The 16,788-nt window shown below is 35.4% G+C and overlaps 1 protein-coding gene across 2 annotated transcripts in view; it reads right to left on the bottom strand.

Moving 5' to 3' along the window:
- Positions 1–16,788, bottom strand: part of emb (exportin-1 emb) — a 457,135-nt gene that overhangs the window by 357,002 nt on the left and 83,345 nt on the right. For both annotated transcript variants that reach the window (XM_090376567.1, XM_090376568.1), the window contains one exon: positions 14,779–14,861. In XM_090376567.1, the coding sequence (XP_090232693.1) occupies positions 14,779–14,833 (55 nt within the window). In that variant the 5' untranslated portion in view covers positions 14,834–14,861. The remainder of the gene's footprint in view (positions 1–14,778; positions 14,862–16,788) is intronic.

Raw genomic sequence — 16,788 nt, 5'->3', positions numbered from 1 at the left:
TTGATACGTTACTCTGGGATTATGCTTCCCATATGGAGTTCTTTACATTTGTCAATGTTAAACTTCAGTTGCCACCTCTCAGCCCATCTGCTCAACTTTTTTAGATCCTGTTGCAGTAGTGTACACTCATTCGTGTCATTAACAACCCTGCTGACCTTCGTATCGTCTGCAAACTTGGACATTAAGCCTGATATACCATCATCAATATCATTAATGAATACAGAAAACAACAATGGACCCTGGGGGACTCTACTAATAGCATTAGTCCACGAAGAGCACTGTCCATTGATTATCACTCTGTCTTCTTCCACTCGACCATCCCTTTATCCATAGCAGCAATTTGCCTCCAATGCCACACAGCTCCAATTTGTGCAGCAGTCTTCTATGTGCAACAGTATCAAAAGCCTTTCTAAGATCCAAATATATGATATCAAAATGATTCTTTGCATCCAGTTCCTTTGTGACTATACCATAGTATCCAATCAAACTGGTCAGACAAGACTTCCCTTTAACAAACCCATGCTGTGTCCGAGCTACAGCTGAAGTTTCGTTATTGTTATTTGGTTTTTTTTAGGAGCATTAGCAACTAAGGCCATATTGCTCCGGGAATATGCGTTGGTCATTTCCTGCCCTTTCCGCATCCTCCGTATTTGGTGGTGACGGGCTTGAACCCCAGTCTAATCAAGAAGCATGTGCTACGCACTGCTGCTCCCTCCCACCTGGCTACGGAGGCACCTCTGAAGTTTCGTCTAGATGATCCAGCAATGCTTCTTTAACCAGTGCCTCCATTAATTTCCCTGGAACCTAGTTAAACTAACAGATCTGTAATTACCTGTCTCCCCCTTTGATCCTCATAAGCCAAACATTATGGCCACCTGTCACCATGGGTCGATGCACCACAAGTCATCCAGGAATGATTTCACTGACTGGGACAACATATAGTGCCTATCAGTATGAAACCTGTGAAATGGAGATGGGGAAGAAGAACAAAGACCCAATGGAGTTTGAACAGGGAATGATTTGCGGTGCTTGGAGGGCAGGGGCTAGCATCTCGGGAACCACAGGTTTTGTCAGCTGTTTGAGTGCTGCCATAGTGAAGTGAAGATTGTGGAGTGGTCAGTGTCATGCTCTGCAAGGCAGTCCTGAAGGCGTCTCGAGCTCTCCCCTATATAGCAACTGCCACAGTCTTTGCAAGTTACACGGTATACCACTCCGCTATGCAAAAGAGGGGTGATTGGAGTTTTCGCATTGGAAACCAGAGAACACAAGCTCTTACCAGGTAATTGTACCCATTTTATGTGGTATTCCCAGAGTATTTTCGAGATCTGGCCAGCCATGCCGGATAGTAGGGAATATAGGTAGTAGGCATATTGTCATGTAGGGATGACGGCCTTGGGTGTGTCATAAGCTCTTGAACTTGTCTGATATATGGGTTGGATAACCACAATTGACCAGACTAGTTTTTACTCTGGAAATCTCGGAGCACCTAGCTTCCTCCGAGCTGGAATGGCTCCAAGCTCGGGAGAATAGTGTGTGTGGTACTGTTGAGACGGCAAGGGGCATGGCCAGATCTGTAGTTGGTAAACTGCCCGCACCACATCGGCTTACGGTATACCAAGGTTTCCAGCTGTGGGCCACTCACTCTACTAGAACATCTAAGAATGGAAGGGACCTGTCCACTTCTAGTTCTAAAGTAAACTGAATGAATAGTGATAAAGAATTGAGGTATTCTAGTAGTGTTGCCTCTGAACCATGTGTGAGGATGGTGTAGATGTTATCGACATATCTGCACCACACTAATAGGTACGGGCAGACTCAGGAATATCTGTTCCTCTAATTCCTTCATGGCGATGTTGGGCATGACGGAGCTGACAGGGGCACCCATAGCTGTACTGTGTACCTGTTTAAACAGGGAATCCCCGAAAGCAATGACACTGCCTGACAAGCATAGGTTTAGGGCAGTACAGATGTCCTCTGTGGATAGCGATATTCTGCTCGGTAGGTTTGAGTCATTTGCCAGAAGTCGCTTGGTGCAGTTAACGGCCTGCTGGACTGGAATTGGCGTAAACGGGGCAACAGAAATGTATGCAAATGTAAATTTATTTTTATATTGCTGACCTGTGGAAAATATTCTTCCGTTTTTCTTGTATCCTTTAATTTTTTTTTTATTTGGTAAGGTAATAAAGTGTGAATTTGTGCTTTATATCTTTACTTTTATAGCCTGGTTGATATTCCTCCTATTTTCCCTTATTAGAATATGTGTTTAATAAAATTAAAATTCAATTCACAAACGTGATCACAATGACCAGTGCTTATATGGTGAAAGGTATTTTATTATGGAGAGTTCATCATGAAGTGATTTCATCATATAGTGAACCAATCGTAAAAGGGATCCACTGTATTATCAATTAATCTGATAGAACCTGCTGGCAATATTTATTCCTGGTGGCTTGTGGTTGGGAATTAGCAGTGCTACTTTTTGAATCTTCTTAATTGATGTATTTAATCAGATATGTCAGATTAATTATATTGCTGTTCACTTTATTAGTATGTTAGTGCTATTACTGAGTAAAAAATAATAAAACTTGTTTCTACTGTAAATACAGGCAGGACCAGGATTTTCAGGGGATTCATTAATCTTTAATCATCATGGTGAAATAAAAATATCCACATTATTTTGATCATAAGCCTTCAGCCCCTACCTGCAACTGCCACTTGGTATTGTTTTTTTTTTTTTGTTTGTTTGTTTTTGTTTTTAGGAGCATTAACAACTAAGGCCATATTGCTCCGGTGCGGTGGTCATTCCCTGACCTTTCTGCATGCTCCGTATTTGGTGGTGATGGGCCCGAACCCCCGTTCTAATCAAGAAGTTTGTGCTACGCACTGCTGCTCCTTCCCACCTGGCTACGGAGGCGCCTACTTGGTATTGTGACAAGATTGTGGGGTGGGTGGGGGGGATTTTGGTTATTATTTCATAGTTACAACATTGATTACATATACTGACAGAAATATGAATAATTTATTTTTTCACTGAAAATGATATTTTCAAAATGTTTTTCGTAAATACTGCATAAATTCATTGCTCTACAATGATTTTATGCAGTATTTAAGAAATTAACATTACATTTATCACTGTATTAAACTATATATATATTAAGTGCAATAGCATCATTAAGACACAGCCATTTCTGTATAAACAGAATATTTATAAGGCGGCATCGTTATATCTCATATTGTGAATACTTCTCAGATATTCTGTTCAGACATTCCATTCTCAGATACCTATCTGAGAATAAGTAACATTAGTCTTTTCCTTAGGTGAAGCGTTACTTATTTGAAATAGTGCAATATCCTGGCAACTCGTTGTGAAGGTATTCACAATATGAGATATAACTTAAAACGATGCTGCCTTATAAATATTCTGTTTATTCAGAAATGGCTGTGTATTAATGATGCTATTGCACTTAATATATACATAGTTTAATACAGTGATTGCACTTAATACATACAGTCTAAATTTGCTCGCAGCTCGTTAGCCCTAAATGCATCTTAGTCACTGTATTAAAATAATGCAACGACTCCAAAAATTTAAATTTGTCATTGCTTGATTGTTTCTTACTTCTATTTTATGGTACTTAGCACCAAAAAATAAAGTCTACTTTTAAGCATAATTAGACTTTTTTTATTATTATTAAAATTAATTAAAAATTCTAAAGGGGGTGGGGGGATGGCACATACACAATTTTGAATTGTTTAAAAAAAATGGACAAACCATTCAACTAAAGGCACAAAGTGCATTTTCTTTCAATCTTTGAGATAAAATGCACTGAATTATATACTAATTATATCAGAGCTAAATTATGTCATATCTGTTTATTGCACTTATCCTAGATTATAGGGGATTTGAAATTTATGAAATAGTGAAGGGGTGCAAGGTACAAAAGTTTGGGAACCTCTGGCTTACATTAAAGCCAGAGGTTCCCACAATCCACAAGGATAGACATTTGTACTTCTTTATTCTAAAATGCTAGGCATACGGAGTTAAGAAGTGTGACAGGCAACTACAGACTAGGGAGTCTGACTTCTCTGGTTTGCAAGGGGAATCACACAACACATGGCTATCTTGATAAAAAAGGGTTCACTAGAAAAGGAACACTTCACTGCATGGTTAATAAATTAAAATATAGATAACAAATTTAAATATTTTATGTTATACCATTTGTCTACAAACTGTATGTAGTGAAGTATGCCTGGGTTAAATGTTTTGCTCAATTTTTAGAATATATGTAGAAATATTCTCTCTCTCTCTCTCTCTCTCTCTCTCTCTCTCTCTCTCTCTCTCTCTCTCTCTCTCTCTCTCTCTCTCTCTCTCTCTCTCTCTCTCTCTCTCTCTCTCTCTCTCTCTCTCTCTGTGTGTGTGTGTGTGTGTGTGTGTGTGTGTGTGTGTGTGTGTTAACCTGCTAAAGATTTATAAAGTGCTGCATAAGGTATTCTTCAATTTTAAATTTAAAAATATTAGTTGCATAATAGTTTGGTATAATAAACACTGTTTTAACCAATACAGCAAAGTTTGATGCAGTCACCGAATACATCATAATGTGGCCATGCAGGATGTATGATGGGTAATTCTTGCTTGACCAATCAAGTTAATTACTATGAAGAAATCAAAACAGCTGGATCTGAAAACAATTATCATTACACATGGCTAGGTCGCGATTAATGCAATATTTGATTTCGAGTGAATCAGTTCAACTGAATTTTGGTTTGATGTGACTGTCCCACCAATACCCTAGATAGGTGCGACCTACAGGCTCATGACCACGTACCGAGCGACAGGACCGTTCAGGGTAATAACTCCGTCGCAAGTGCATTTCTGCCATACTACCCAAACCTTTCACATCAGGTTTCTAGGGTCCTGAAATCTCATAGGATAAAGTGTGTACATCCCTCATCTCCAGAGTGAAAACACCAGTTCTCACCTTACTACAGAGTGGACTAATCTACCGCATTCTTGCAGTGACTGCACTAGCTGCTACATCGGGGAAACTGGCAGAAGACTTGACAAGCGATTTCAGAACACGAAAGAGCCATTCGCTTAGGGAACATATAACACTCGGCCATTGCTGAGCACTTCTGGTCAACATGACATTGACCCACACTGCAATGTCATGGTTGTCAGTCGGTCCTGCCACTATCAGTGCCACACCTGGTTGGAGTCACTGCACATCACGTGCTCTAATACTTCCATCAACAGAAACAGAGGATGTTGTGTTCATCCTATTATTGAAGCAACCATTCTCATGACTGACAAACGGTGGCAACGTTACCACACATCACAACCACAGACTTCAACCTCCAACAGTTAGTTGTTGCATCACACAATTCACTGTGCATGACTGCCATTGCATGCTCTTAAGTTCTATGTTCCCAAAACTTTCAATCCAACAGTTAGCTGATGAAGGGTATCACAATTCCCAAAAGCTTTTGTATTACTGTTTACTGTATATATATATATACATCTACATATTCTGTTTTTACTGTTTATCGTATGTATTTAACATTAAACCTAGTTTAACTACAACCTGTTATTTTACTTTCCGTTCTGCACTGTGCTACATAATGAAAATAGTATAATGAATCCAGAGCGGGTAGGCGTTTTTACCTATAGACAATAAAGATGCTTTCATTAGTGTAAGCTTGCCTTTAAGAAAGATATATAGATTTTTTTTGATTTTTTTATTTTGCTTTCTATAATTACAGTACTCTAAATTATAATGTATATTCTTTTTATCATTTGCTGTAATATTTTGTTAATAAACATATATAAACTTCTTATGTTTCAAATTTTTCATTACCTATTTCTGTCGAGCTGGAACCAATTACCATATTTTAAACATAATTATAACTTTGAATAGTGTGAATTCGAATTATGCGATTACTTCGTGAGATTCATTAGCCGCACTAATCACGACCTAGTTGTACTATGATTTTTAGTAACACTTTTATATGGTTCCTCATGAGAGATTATATATAAATTGCAATAAGCTGGAATTGCAGACAAGAACATCAGATGGATCATGCGTTAAGTGGACAATAAAGCAGGTAGCTATAAAGGGGAATAATTCCAGGACACCAAAAAAAAAGGCTAAGGATGATCCTTTGTCATTGCTAGTCATCTCCTGTTTCTAATCTTCCTTGATGACACTAACAAGAGAATATATAAGAAAAGTTCTGAAAGTTAGTACAATTTGAAGGCTAACAACCAAACCAGGTTATATTTCAAAGCAGTTGAAATATAACCTGGTTTGCATTTTTTGCAAATATGGTCTGAAAAATTGCAACTAAGAATGCAAGATCTTGCCTGGGGGGATCCAAAACCCAAGGGGCATTTTACAGAAGTGGAGAAGCAAATATTAGTTTAGTGTTTCAGAATGAGGAAGACCTGGGATTATGATACAAATGTGAAGGTCAAGAGGCAACAAACATGCAGCAACAAAGCTATGTTGACATCATGTAAATATTAAATTGGACCTTTGCAAGTAGTCATATTTCTGACTACTACTGAGACTTCAACAAAAAAAGGAAAGCAGAACAATTTCATAATATGATTTTTTTAAAATCCAAAAAACTTTAAGACAAAATTAAATTTCACTGGCAACATGATTCCAAATATTAGCTTAATTAGGATTTTTCTGTCTGGGATTTCTATTGTTCGTTGTTGATCAACATCAATTGAATCATTGCTTCAACAAAGATACTGTTGTAGACTTTGCCCTCTTCAGAAATTATAAGTCTATTTTCTTTATAACAATGCTTCTGTTGTCTAGACTTGACTGACAAGGGCAGTTCCAAAGCTTCAACAAAAAATCTTTTTTTTTTTTTTTTTTTTTTAATGTTCATCCTCAACAATTTCTCCTCCACTTTCCTTTCAGTTATCACAAAGTCATTTAGCTCCTCAGAGTTTCATAAACTTCTGGCATCTCCTTCCCTAAGAATTCCTCATGTGTGAATGTAGATGCAAATTACCTATTCACTTTGTCTGCAACCTGAGCAGGGTCATCAACAGTTTACCCATAGACACCAAATGACCCAATGTGATTCAATCCCTTCCTTCTACTGTTAATATAATCATAAAAGTCTGCTGTTTTTCTTTGCAAGAGACTTCTCATAATCTGTCTTAGCTTGCCTAACTGACTTTGTAACTTGATTACAGACTAATTTCTATAAGCTTCTTTATCATCTGATAATTTATATACATCCCATGCATTTTGTTTCTCTGCCACAAGTCATCTATTCATCTGACATCCATTTAGGTAGTCTTGACCAGTATTTCCTGGTTGGTATGAAAAGTCTAGTAGCTTTATTACTTCTCTGAATGCTTCCCATTTAGAATTTGCTGTTGGTAATGTATAACATGGTTCTACCATTTAGAATTTAAAAAAATGCCTGAGGATAGAGTAGTCATTCTTACAGAAGAAAATGCTCTTCCATTTAACCTCAACAGTAATTACGTCTTTAAGTAAATCTCACATCATGCACTGTGATCAATGCCACTCAGGGTGTATTTCACCCTGCAGATTCTTAATGCATGAAGAATTCTGGATGATAATCAGATCACGAATGCTGCTTGCTTTTGTTGCCTCTCCAACATGCTGCTGCTGCTGTAGAAAGCAGTCATCCAATAAATCAACAAAAATCTTGCTAGTGGGTGAGTGACCAACTCACAACAGTCAATATCTGTACAATTAAAATCAGTAAAATTTTACTGAATTTTAACATCACTATCATCATTTACCATTATTATTTTCATATATAGTTAAACTAAGACTGTTAAGCTGAAATTTGACAGCATAACAAACACTTTATGGTAGGTGGCTCACAGACTGCCATTATTATATACATGGGTTACAATAATTCAATTGAGAGTAACATTAGCTTCATGACATCTGTTGACAGATACTGATGCTTTCTTATGGAAAGTACTACACAAAAGTAGGAATTAGAGACTTTAATTACTCAAGAAAGAATTAATTCTCAAGTGGCTGTTAAGGAAGTTTGGAAATTTTAGGTGTGTTACTTGACGCTTTTTTTTTTTTTAAAATAAGCAGCCAATAAAGCTGCGACTTTCAGCACCTTTAAGACATGCTACGAAAGGCAGTTATACGACACTAAATAATCTTAGGATTAGCAGTTGATATCCCATTATAACCAGTTTAGAAGGGGGGGAAAAAAAAAACTTGTGTTATAATGTAAAACATGGTTCTCACTAATTTTGAGTGGCATTAAGAAAATAAACTGATACACTATTTGCTGTGTTAAAATTTCCTAAAAACAAAGTGGATCTAAGTAGAAAATTTTTAAATAAATTTTAAAATTAAGCAATAACAATTTTTCTTTTAGAAGAGATATTACTGCTATAATACCTAGAATACACTGGACTTGGGGAGGGGGATTATGCTTGCCAATTATAAGTTCAAAAAAAAAAAAAATAAAATAAATAATAATAATAATAAATTACAACCATTACCAAAACACAGCCAGTTAAGGTAGAGAAATTAAAAATAATAATTTTTATAACACCAATATTTTATTTTTAACATATTTATAGATAGTGAGATAGATAAAATTCACTTTCACAATTTTCTAAACACAGTAATGTTTATCAAAAATAATCAGTTTGGTAAGAAAAACCTATTTTTAATTAACTATTTGTTTTTATAACGTAACATATCAAGGGTTTATGTGTCAAACAACATTATAACTATAAAGTCAAACAACATTATAAACTGGGGTGCATCAGCCATTCCAGACATCCAATGCCTAAAGCTATCAGACAACCCAGGCAACTTCTAACTTAATGCAAAGCTCCTGCAGTCTAGGTTCCAAGGTCATGTAACTAAATCTAAAGGTTAAAACTATTAAATTTATTACTCAAATGCCATGTTTCTGGAAAAATTAGATTTTTTTACAGAAATGTAGTGACAACAATGCAAAAAGACAGACTTATGCTGTACCAATGAAAAACAACTCACCTTTCAAGTTTTTATTATTATTATTAGCTATATGGTGCAAGAAAGCCTGAGGCTTATGCTGCACTAGCCAAAAAAAAAAAAAAAAAAATCCTGAGTTACCATGAGAGAGAGAAAAGTAGAAGGGAATCACCAAGAAAGAGAAGAATGATGATATCCAGCTCAGGACCCTAGGTGTGCCAAGCGCATACTCACCCGATGCGAGTCCCCAGGGTTGAACAACAAAGCATTCAATAACAGTATCCGTCAGTCAATTACAATCAAGCAATAAGAAATATACATTTATACAGAGTGGCTGACATTAGCAAAAACAAGCTCCTTTGGGAAGCCATACCAACATTTCTCATTTAATATAACTGTATATAATTTAATTTACAGCAGCATTAGCTGCCAATTTTCAACCTTCAAAAACCTGGAGATTAGGTATTTATAGGGAAGGGGAAAAACAGGAGGTTCTTTTTGAAAAGCAAACCACAGGAGTAAAACAAGTTTTTTTTGTTTTTTTTTTTTAAGAAAGAGTTCACACAGTGTTAAAAATTAAACTTCACTGAAAAAATACAATTTTTTTTAATATATATATTAAATTACAAGCAATGGGTTATTTCCAGTATATCATACTTATAAACATTAGCTTACCTAACATTTTTCTGCCTGAATGCCAACCGCATGGCATTCAGGCAATTATGACTGCCTCAAGAGAGAAACTGTTGCTGACTTTGCACATCAAAATGCTGAGGTCAATTTTTTTCTTTATAACAATACTCAACTGTCAACAGTATTTCCTAAACTGCACTATAAAAGGATCTGAATTCGGTGTTTTCTTCCCCTCTGAATGCTGTCTAACATTCAGCACTACAATGAGGAATTATCAGAATGCCAGGAATGACTTGGGATAACTTGTTACATTTCATGCTTCCTTCTGCACTTTTGTAAGTTCCCCAACCAAGGAACACAACAATTCTTCCTTTCTTCGCTTTCATAACAGTATCTTGCAGGTTTCACATTGAAAATTCAAAGTATTTTATTATTTTTTTTTGGCGGGCTCCAGGGTTTCCCCTATTCGCCGCTGAAAGTAATCTATACATTGTGTACAATTTATAATGATTAATTATACATGAAAAGACTATTTATAGTGATGGTACATAAAAGACTATATACAATGATGGTACATAAAAGACTATATACAGTGATGATACAGTGAAATACTGGGCTTCGGAGTCCAGCAGACTGATCAAGACATCACGTTAGAGTAATCCAAAGAAACAGTTTAGCATTTTACTGAACCTCAGGAGCAAGAATTCTTTTTCCCTGTTTAAACAATTTCTCTGCATAGGTGGAGAAGGCAGTATAATATTCAGAACAGTTAACCAATCTCGGCAGTTCGGAGCAGTCAAATACATTTGTGAGAAGTTGAAAATCTAGTCTTAAATCGTCGTAGAGAGGACAATGAAAGACGAGATGCTCAACAGTTTCTTGAGCACCACAACTACAGAGAGGAGTGTTACTTAATCCTAGTGAGAACAATTTAAAGTTAAGACTGCCATGACCGGTATATAAAAACGTAACGTATAAACCAGGATTGAACCAGTCCATTTTCTTGTCATAATCAACAATCTCGGGAAAAAACTTAAAGGTCTCCCTACCCAAAGTAGAGGTGGACCAGGTATTTTGCCATGCTCTACAACATTCATTTCTCATTCTTTTAATGTCTACATTTTCTTGCAAGTCAGTATTATATGTTATGCCTTTTACAATCGCAGGAACATTTTTTCTTCTTCAATATAAAAAAATAGTGTAATATTACTTCATATTGGATTGGCAGTCGATGACTGAGGACCTGGAGAGCAGCTGTAGAGACAGTTCGACAAGCTCTACTTACAGCGAGAAGAAAGAATCTTTGTGCTTGGGTAAGATATTTTTGAACAAGGGAGTTACCGATTCTGTATCCCCAGGCCCCAGGGGATACAGAATCAGTAACGATTATGTTATTGTGCATAACACACAATTGGTATAAATATACAAGAGTAGTATAATTTAATGGAAGATTTCTTTACACCAAAAGTACTCCTGGTAATCTTAATAATTTTATAGGTCATAGCTTTTATTTTCTGAAGTACATAATTTGCATGGTAATTGAAATTAAGACGGTCATCAAAATAAATTCCTAAGTATTTATGCTGCCGAGTGCTCCTAATCATTTCTCCATTTAACTTAATAACAGGTGGTCTATTCACATCAAGAGAGCCTTTTAGCAACATTTGTTTTATTAGTAGAAATTTGAAGTTTATGTGTTTGACACCAGATAACCAAGTCCTCTAGAACTTCATTTGCTCTGCACTCTAGCTCCTGGCAGGAATTACCAAAAATCAGAATAGCAAGGTCGTCTGCATAAGCTATCTGAAGGATGTTGTCTCGATCAACCGAGAGCCACCCATCAAGGACCATGTTCCAGCACACAGGGCCAAGAACAGAGCAGAATCCTGAGGAAACTGTGACGCTGCGAGAATCAAAGTAATTCGAAAGGACACGGTAAATAATGAAAAAAGAACTGACAAAATTGATCTGAAAAATATTATTTCTTCACTTTATCGTCAATGACACTGAGAAGTACTCCCCCCACCCCACCAAAGCAATTCATTTCAATTTGATCAAAATGGAATTGTTCTCCAAATAGTGTTAAAGGAAATCTAATTCTCTAAATAGAATTAGATTTCCTCATTGTTCTTTTGTAACTGACTGAAAAGAAAAGCAGCCTTTACTAATTTAACTGAAACTGTGTAATTTTTTTTTTTTTTTTTTGAAAACAAATCATTAATTATATCAGTTCTTTTATTAATCTTTATTGACTGAAATTGAGAGAGTACCTCATCATTCCTGGACTGTATGAGATACATTACACTCATTACACTAGAAATGAAAACTTACAAAAGTCTGCTTCACCCTTTTTTAAAGCTTACTGGACAATTACAGCAAACTATTCCTAGGAGTTAAACATAGCAATATTTGTTAACAAAATTAAGAAAAAAATTTTAATTTAATGCAGTTTTCTATTTTTTGCAAAAAGAAACAGAAAGAGAAACTACATGGTACCAACTCTAGTACAAAACTGAGATAGAGATGGGTCCAAACCAAATCAAAAAGATAGATTCTCCATTGTAAGTCTGGAGAGCTGGCAGCTATGCAGTTGTTCTATATTTTCAAAGTGCAAGCATTTGAGGAAGTCATCTCCGTTAGATGTTGCCAGTCTAATTAATGGTCCAAAACAAACATGCTCCGTCAAAAGACGTACTACACACCACAGAGGCAGCCAGCTGTTTTTAGGTTTTCTGCAATTGGGTATCCAGGTTTCTTCTCTGGATGCTCATTGCAGCTGATTATAAATGGCTGTCTTCTTGCTTCTCCACTAACACTGGTGTACACCAAGATTCAGCTCTTTCTTCCGCATTTTTCCTCTTTTATATTAATGACCTTCTTTAACTGAATGGAAATCATATCTACAGTTTTGCTGATTAAAGCACACCACATTCCACTTTGAGAAAATATGTCCAACAAACAGTCTCAACTTCTCAAATACCCACCATCAATTTTTTAAATGCCAATCTCCAGGTAATTCTCTAATAGGTACAAAGAAAGCATAGTTACCTTTAATCCTTCTAAAATTTGGACCTGTCTAATTGTTTGCAGAAGAGTCTACTGTTCCTATCCTCACCTTCAATAACACCCAAACACATTCCTCTCCATCAAAAAAACTGGGTTTTTTCTTTTTTTCTCTCAGCAACACTTTTATTTTAAACAACTATTCATTCTACACAAATCTCAACTCTGCCCTACCATGGAATACTGTTCCCATACTTGGGATGGGCCTCCAAAACCTTCCTCTCAAGACGGCAATCAGGTTAATTAATGACTCATCTCTTACAAAATCTCTTTCCATTCTTTCTTGCAGACAATCAATTTTCTGTTGCAAGCCTTTTCTACAGACACTTCCATGGGCACTGTTCTCCTGAATTGTGCATCTACTTCCTCCACTCTTTTCCGAACCAGTTCAACACATACCACAAGCAGTTGGCAGCCATTCATTGCCCAACTCCAAACTGAGAGAATCAAATTATCCTTGTTCTCATTGATCCCTTCTGTTTACTGGAATGAACTTCCTTCTCGGGTATTTCCCAAAAATTACAATATACAAAAATTCTAGTCTAATGATAACAAGTATCTTCTGCAACTAACATACCAGCACAAAAACAATTACTGAAACATGCATTTTCTTTAGCTTATTCTTACAGCCTGCATACCTGTGTCCATGCAGCCCATATAACAGCAATCACAGTCCTAAGTAACTTTATTAGTGACTAATTTAGTTTGTGTGCATGTGTGTTTTTAAGCATACCAAGTTATATTTACTTATTACAAATCAACTAGATTTGTTGATAACAAAGTAAAAACTACAAGTCTTGTTGCAAGTATTACAGATAACTTGAGTTAGATAATTATAGCCTAGAAGGCTTCTAACATGTGCACTTCATTAGGGTGTGTCAATCTGGAAACAAGTACTGTTTGTAAAAAAATAAATAAAAAATAACTTTTAAAACATAATGGTAAGAAGAGCACAGCCTTTTTAAAGGTGTTATCAATTACTACATAAGAGCAAATGTGGAAGAGCACGGATTTGAAAGCCTAGAGTGATCAAGTAGTCCAGAATGCCTCCATTGCACACAATTAGTTATTATTTAACTTAACTAAAACTTCTGTATTATCTAATTGAGGCTCATGTTTGGTGTGCATCAAAATCGCTGTAAGTGCAGAAGTTATGATACTACACTCAAAGTACTATAATCGTGAAAATATAGCACGCACGTTCAAGATGTCACAGCTGCCATATCTAACACAATTTTTGTTGATGCATTTGGCCAGGCAGCCTTGTTGATAATTAATGATATACTACAATTATTTATTTTTTTTATTTATTTATTTATTTATTTTTTTTTTTACACTACAATTATTGAAATCACTGATGTTATAGGAAGGTTTACTGGATTTGATTCGAGTGTTTTTGGTGCAAGAATTAATGTGGATAAAATGCACCTGGAGGTTTACTGGAGTAGTGGAATATGGAGCCAATAGTAAAAGAAGATAAGAAGACTAATTTTTATATCAGTGTGCTTAAAGACATTTTTAATCATACAAGCTAACAAACTATAAAAGGGTAGGGATAATTTTGTTTTAACTCTCCAACAGGTTAGAATTATCTGGTGAAGCAGATGTGTGTCATGAGAAGATAAAAGGCAAGTAATAAATACCTGTATATAAAGAACATTTTTATTACATGAAGGAGGAGAATAAATCATTGTGTGAATATGTAGGCTTTCTACAGATATGAGTGCAAATGGACTGCATTATTATGAAATGGTCAAATTCAGAAAACTAAGTTGCTGTTAGTCCAAATTTTGAGGGTGTAAAGTATTATCAGGTGAAACGAATTAAACTCTGCTGGGGGGTTTTAAACTCCACTGGTTTAGGGCTTTAAACAAAAATACTATCAATGCATCTGGAAAATAAATTTCACGTGAAACCTGTAATGCTGAGATAATTTTATACTGAAATAAGACAACAGTAGTTTAATAATGAAAAAAAAAAAAAAAATTAAGAAATATGTACTTTAATACATCACTGTTGGAAAAAAAATTATAGCATACTCATTTTTAACACAATTGTTTTAAATAAAAAAAAAAAATGAAGTGTTACTAACCTGGGCCACCAAATGTTACAGGCTGCTTCATCCCATCCACTCTTACAGATGTCATACAGCCTTAAATCAATCTGTTCAGCCACCTGCATAATAATAACTGATTTAGACTAACTAATTACCTAAAACACACTAAAAAAAGCAGGGGCAAATGGACAATTATTAACAAAGTAAAAATTGAGATTTTCATGACCCAATTTCAGATAGAAATTTCACCAAGCATCCAAAAAGCTCAATGTAGCATGGTGTAAAAGAACAGAATTGTTCATACATGCTTTTTACACATGATTTAATTTTTGTATACCTATTCTATTTACAGTTTTCTCTTAATTATCACAGATAACAATGAAATTCCATCTCAAGAACAATTTTTAGTTAACTACAAGAGGCCAGTCCTACAGTATGCAATACAATGTTGTGCTGCCAAGGAACAGCCCTGATAAGGATCTATTTCTTTCATTTTTCCAGGTATGTATCAGGAATTTGTGTCAGAAGAGGGATGCTGCAGAGGTAACCAACTCCATCAATTCAAAAGCTATTTAAATTTACACATACTTTCATGCAGCACAAGACAATGTCTCTTCTTCTAAAGCAGTTAGCTCAGCCAGAATTGGTAGTAATAATGGGACAATGTTCAGTACAGTATATGTAATGAGAGATATTGTTCTAAACAGCCACCATATGTAATGATCATTATCACCTTCACATTGCTTAGCTCTGAATAGTTCATTGTTCACTATTATTTTTTCGTAAAGGAGACGTTTATCAATGTCACTCACTGCTCTGATATTAATTCAGGTTCAGTTCTGAAGATAGGCAGGCCATAATGCATGCCAAGGAACAGTCTCTTGAAGCATTCAATAAAAACAACCATACAAAAAATTTCCTGGCTAAACACTGTAACGATAAAATGTTATACAAATGGGCATGATTATATTGTAAAAATGTAATCACAATAACTATACTATAATAAAGTATACCCTTTTATCCCCAGCACACACAGATAAAGGATGAGGGTTGGCATCAGGAAGGGCATCCAGCCGTAAAAATTTCATGCCAAAACAGTAAAAACACTGACCTCATATATATAATGGGGAAAAAGGAGAGGATAAAAAAAAAAATAAATAAATTATACTCTTTTGTTATATCCTGGTTGGCCCTCATTTCTCCTCAATGTTCATTAATTTAAGAAGAGGCCCACAAAATTAATACAACTGTGTACCACATTGCACAAAGTAGGAATAAAAGTTCCAGAAAAGAATTTATTTAAGCAAATATAATATTTTCAGATAATTACAAATAAAATTTTTAAAAATAACAATTTTGGCTATTATATGATCCTTCCCTTATTAAAAGCCATTAAAAAGCTTTCATCGTTAAGTTTCATTAAGAAATAAAAAATATTGTGGTAAACAGAAATGAAAAGTAATGTACCAATTACTTTTTATTTACATATTAAGGGATTTGACTGTATCATTATACAGTCAAACACCTCAACCTGATCCATGGCAGATTTGGAACTTTCCATATTTCAGGTGGACACATGCACACACACACGGAAATGCTGTGCATTACTACATTTACAATTTATTGTATGTAACACCACTACAAGCCTAGTTTTTCTTTTTTTTTAAGAGAAAGGCGACTTTACAGTACATCAAAAAGTACAGTAAAAATAAAGTTCTCTTTAAACAATCACTTCAAATGTTGAGTATCTTTTAACATACCACATCAGTTACCATATAAATAATGACCTGGTGTAAATATACATTTTGACTATATAATATCGGTGTAAATGTACCACAGTTTAAATGTACCATAAGTTTAACTAGATGAGTAGTGTAATGGCATCCTTTGATTTTATACCATATATTATATCATATTGCACAATGAGCTACCAGGTATTGCAATACTTTGAATAAATAACACTTCTCTAGTAGAGGAGACTACTGTTACTTATTCTCAGTAGGCAAAACCCACCCAGATGCGTTTCGAGCTTGTTGGCTCACTCAT

This window comes from Mastigoproctus giganteus, chromosome 6, assembly GCF_048544385.1.
Source record: "Mastigoproctus giganteus isolate SK-2022 chromosome 6, ASM4854438v1, whole genome shotgun sequence".
Taxonomy (NCBI): Eukaryota; Metazoa; Arthropoda; class Arachnida; order Uropygi; family Thelyphonidae; genus Mastigoproctus; species Mastigoproctus giganteus.
The sequence above is the reverse complement of the archived record's forward strand: the minus strand, read 5'-3'. Positions and strand labels throughout refer to the sequence as shown.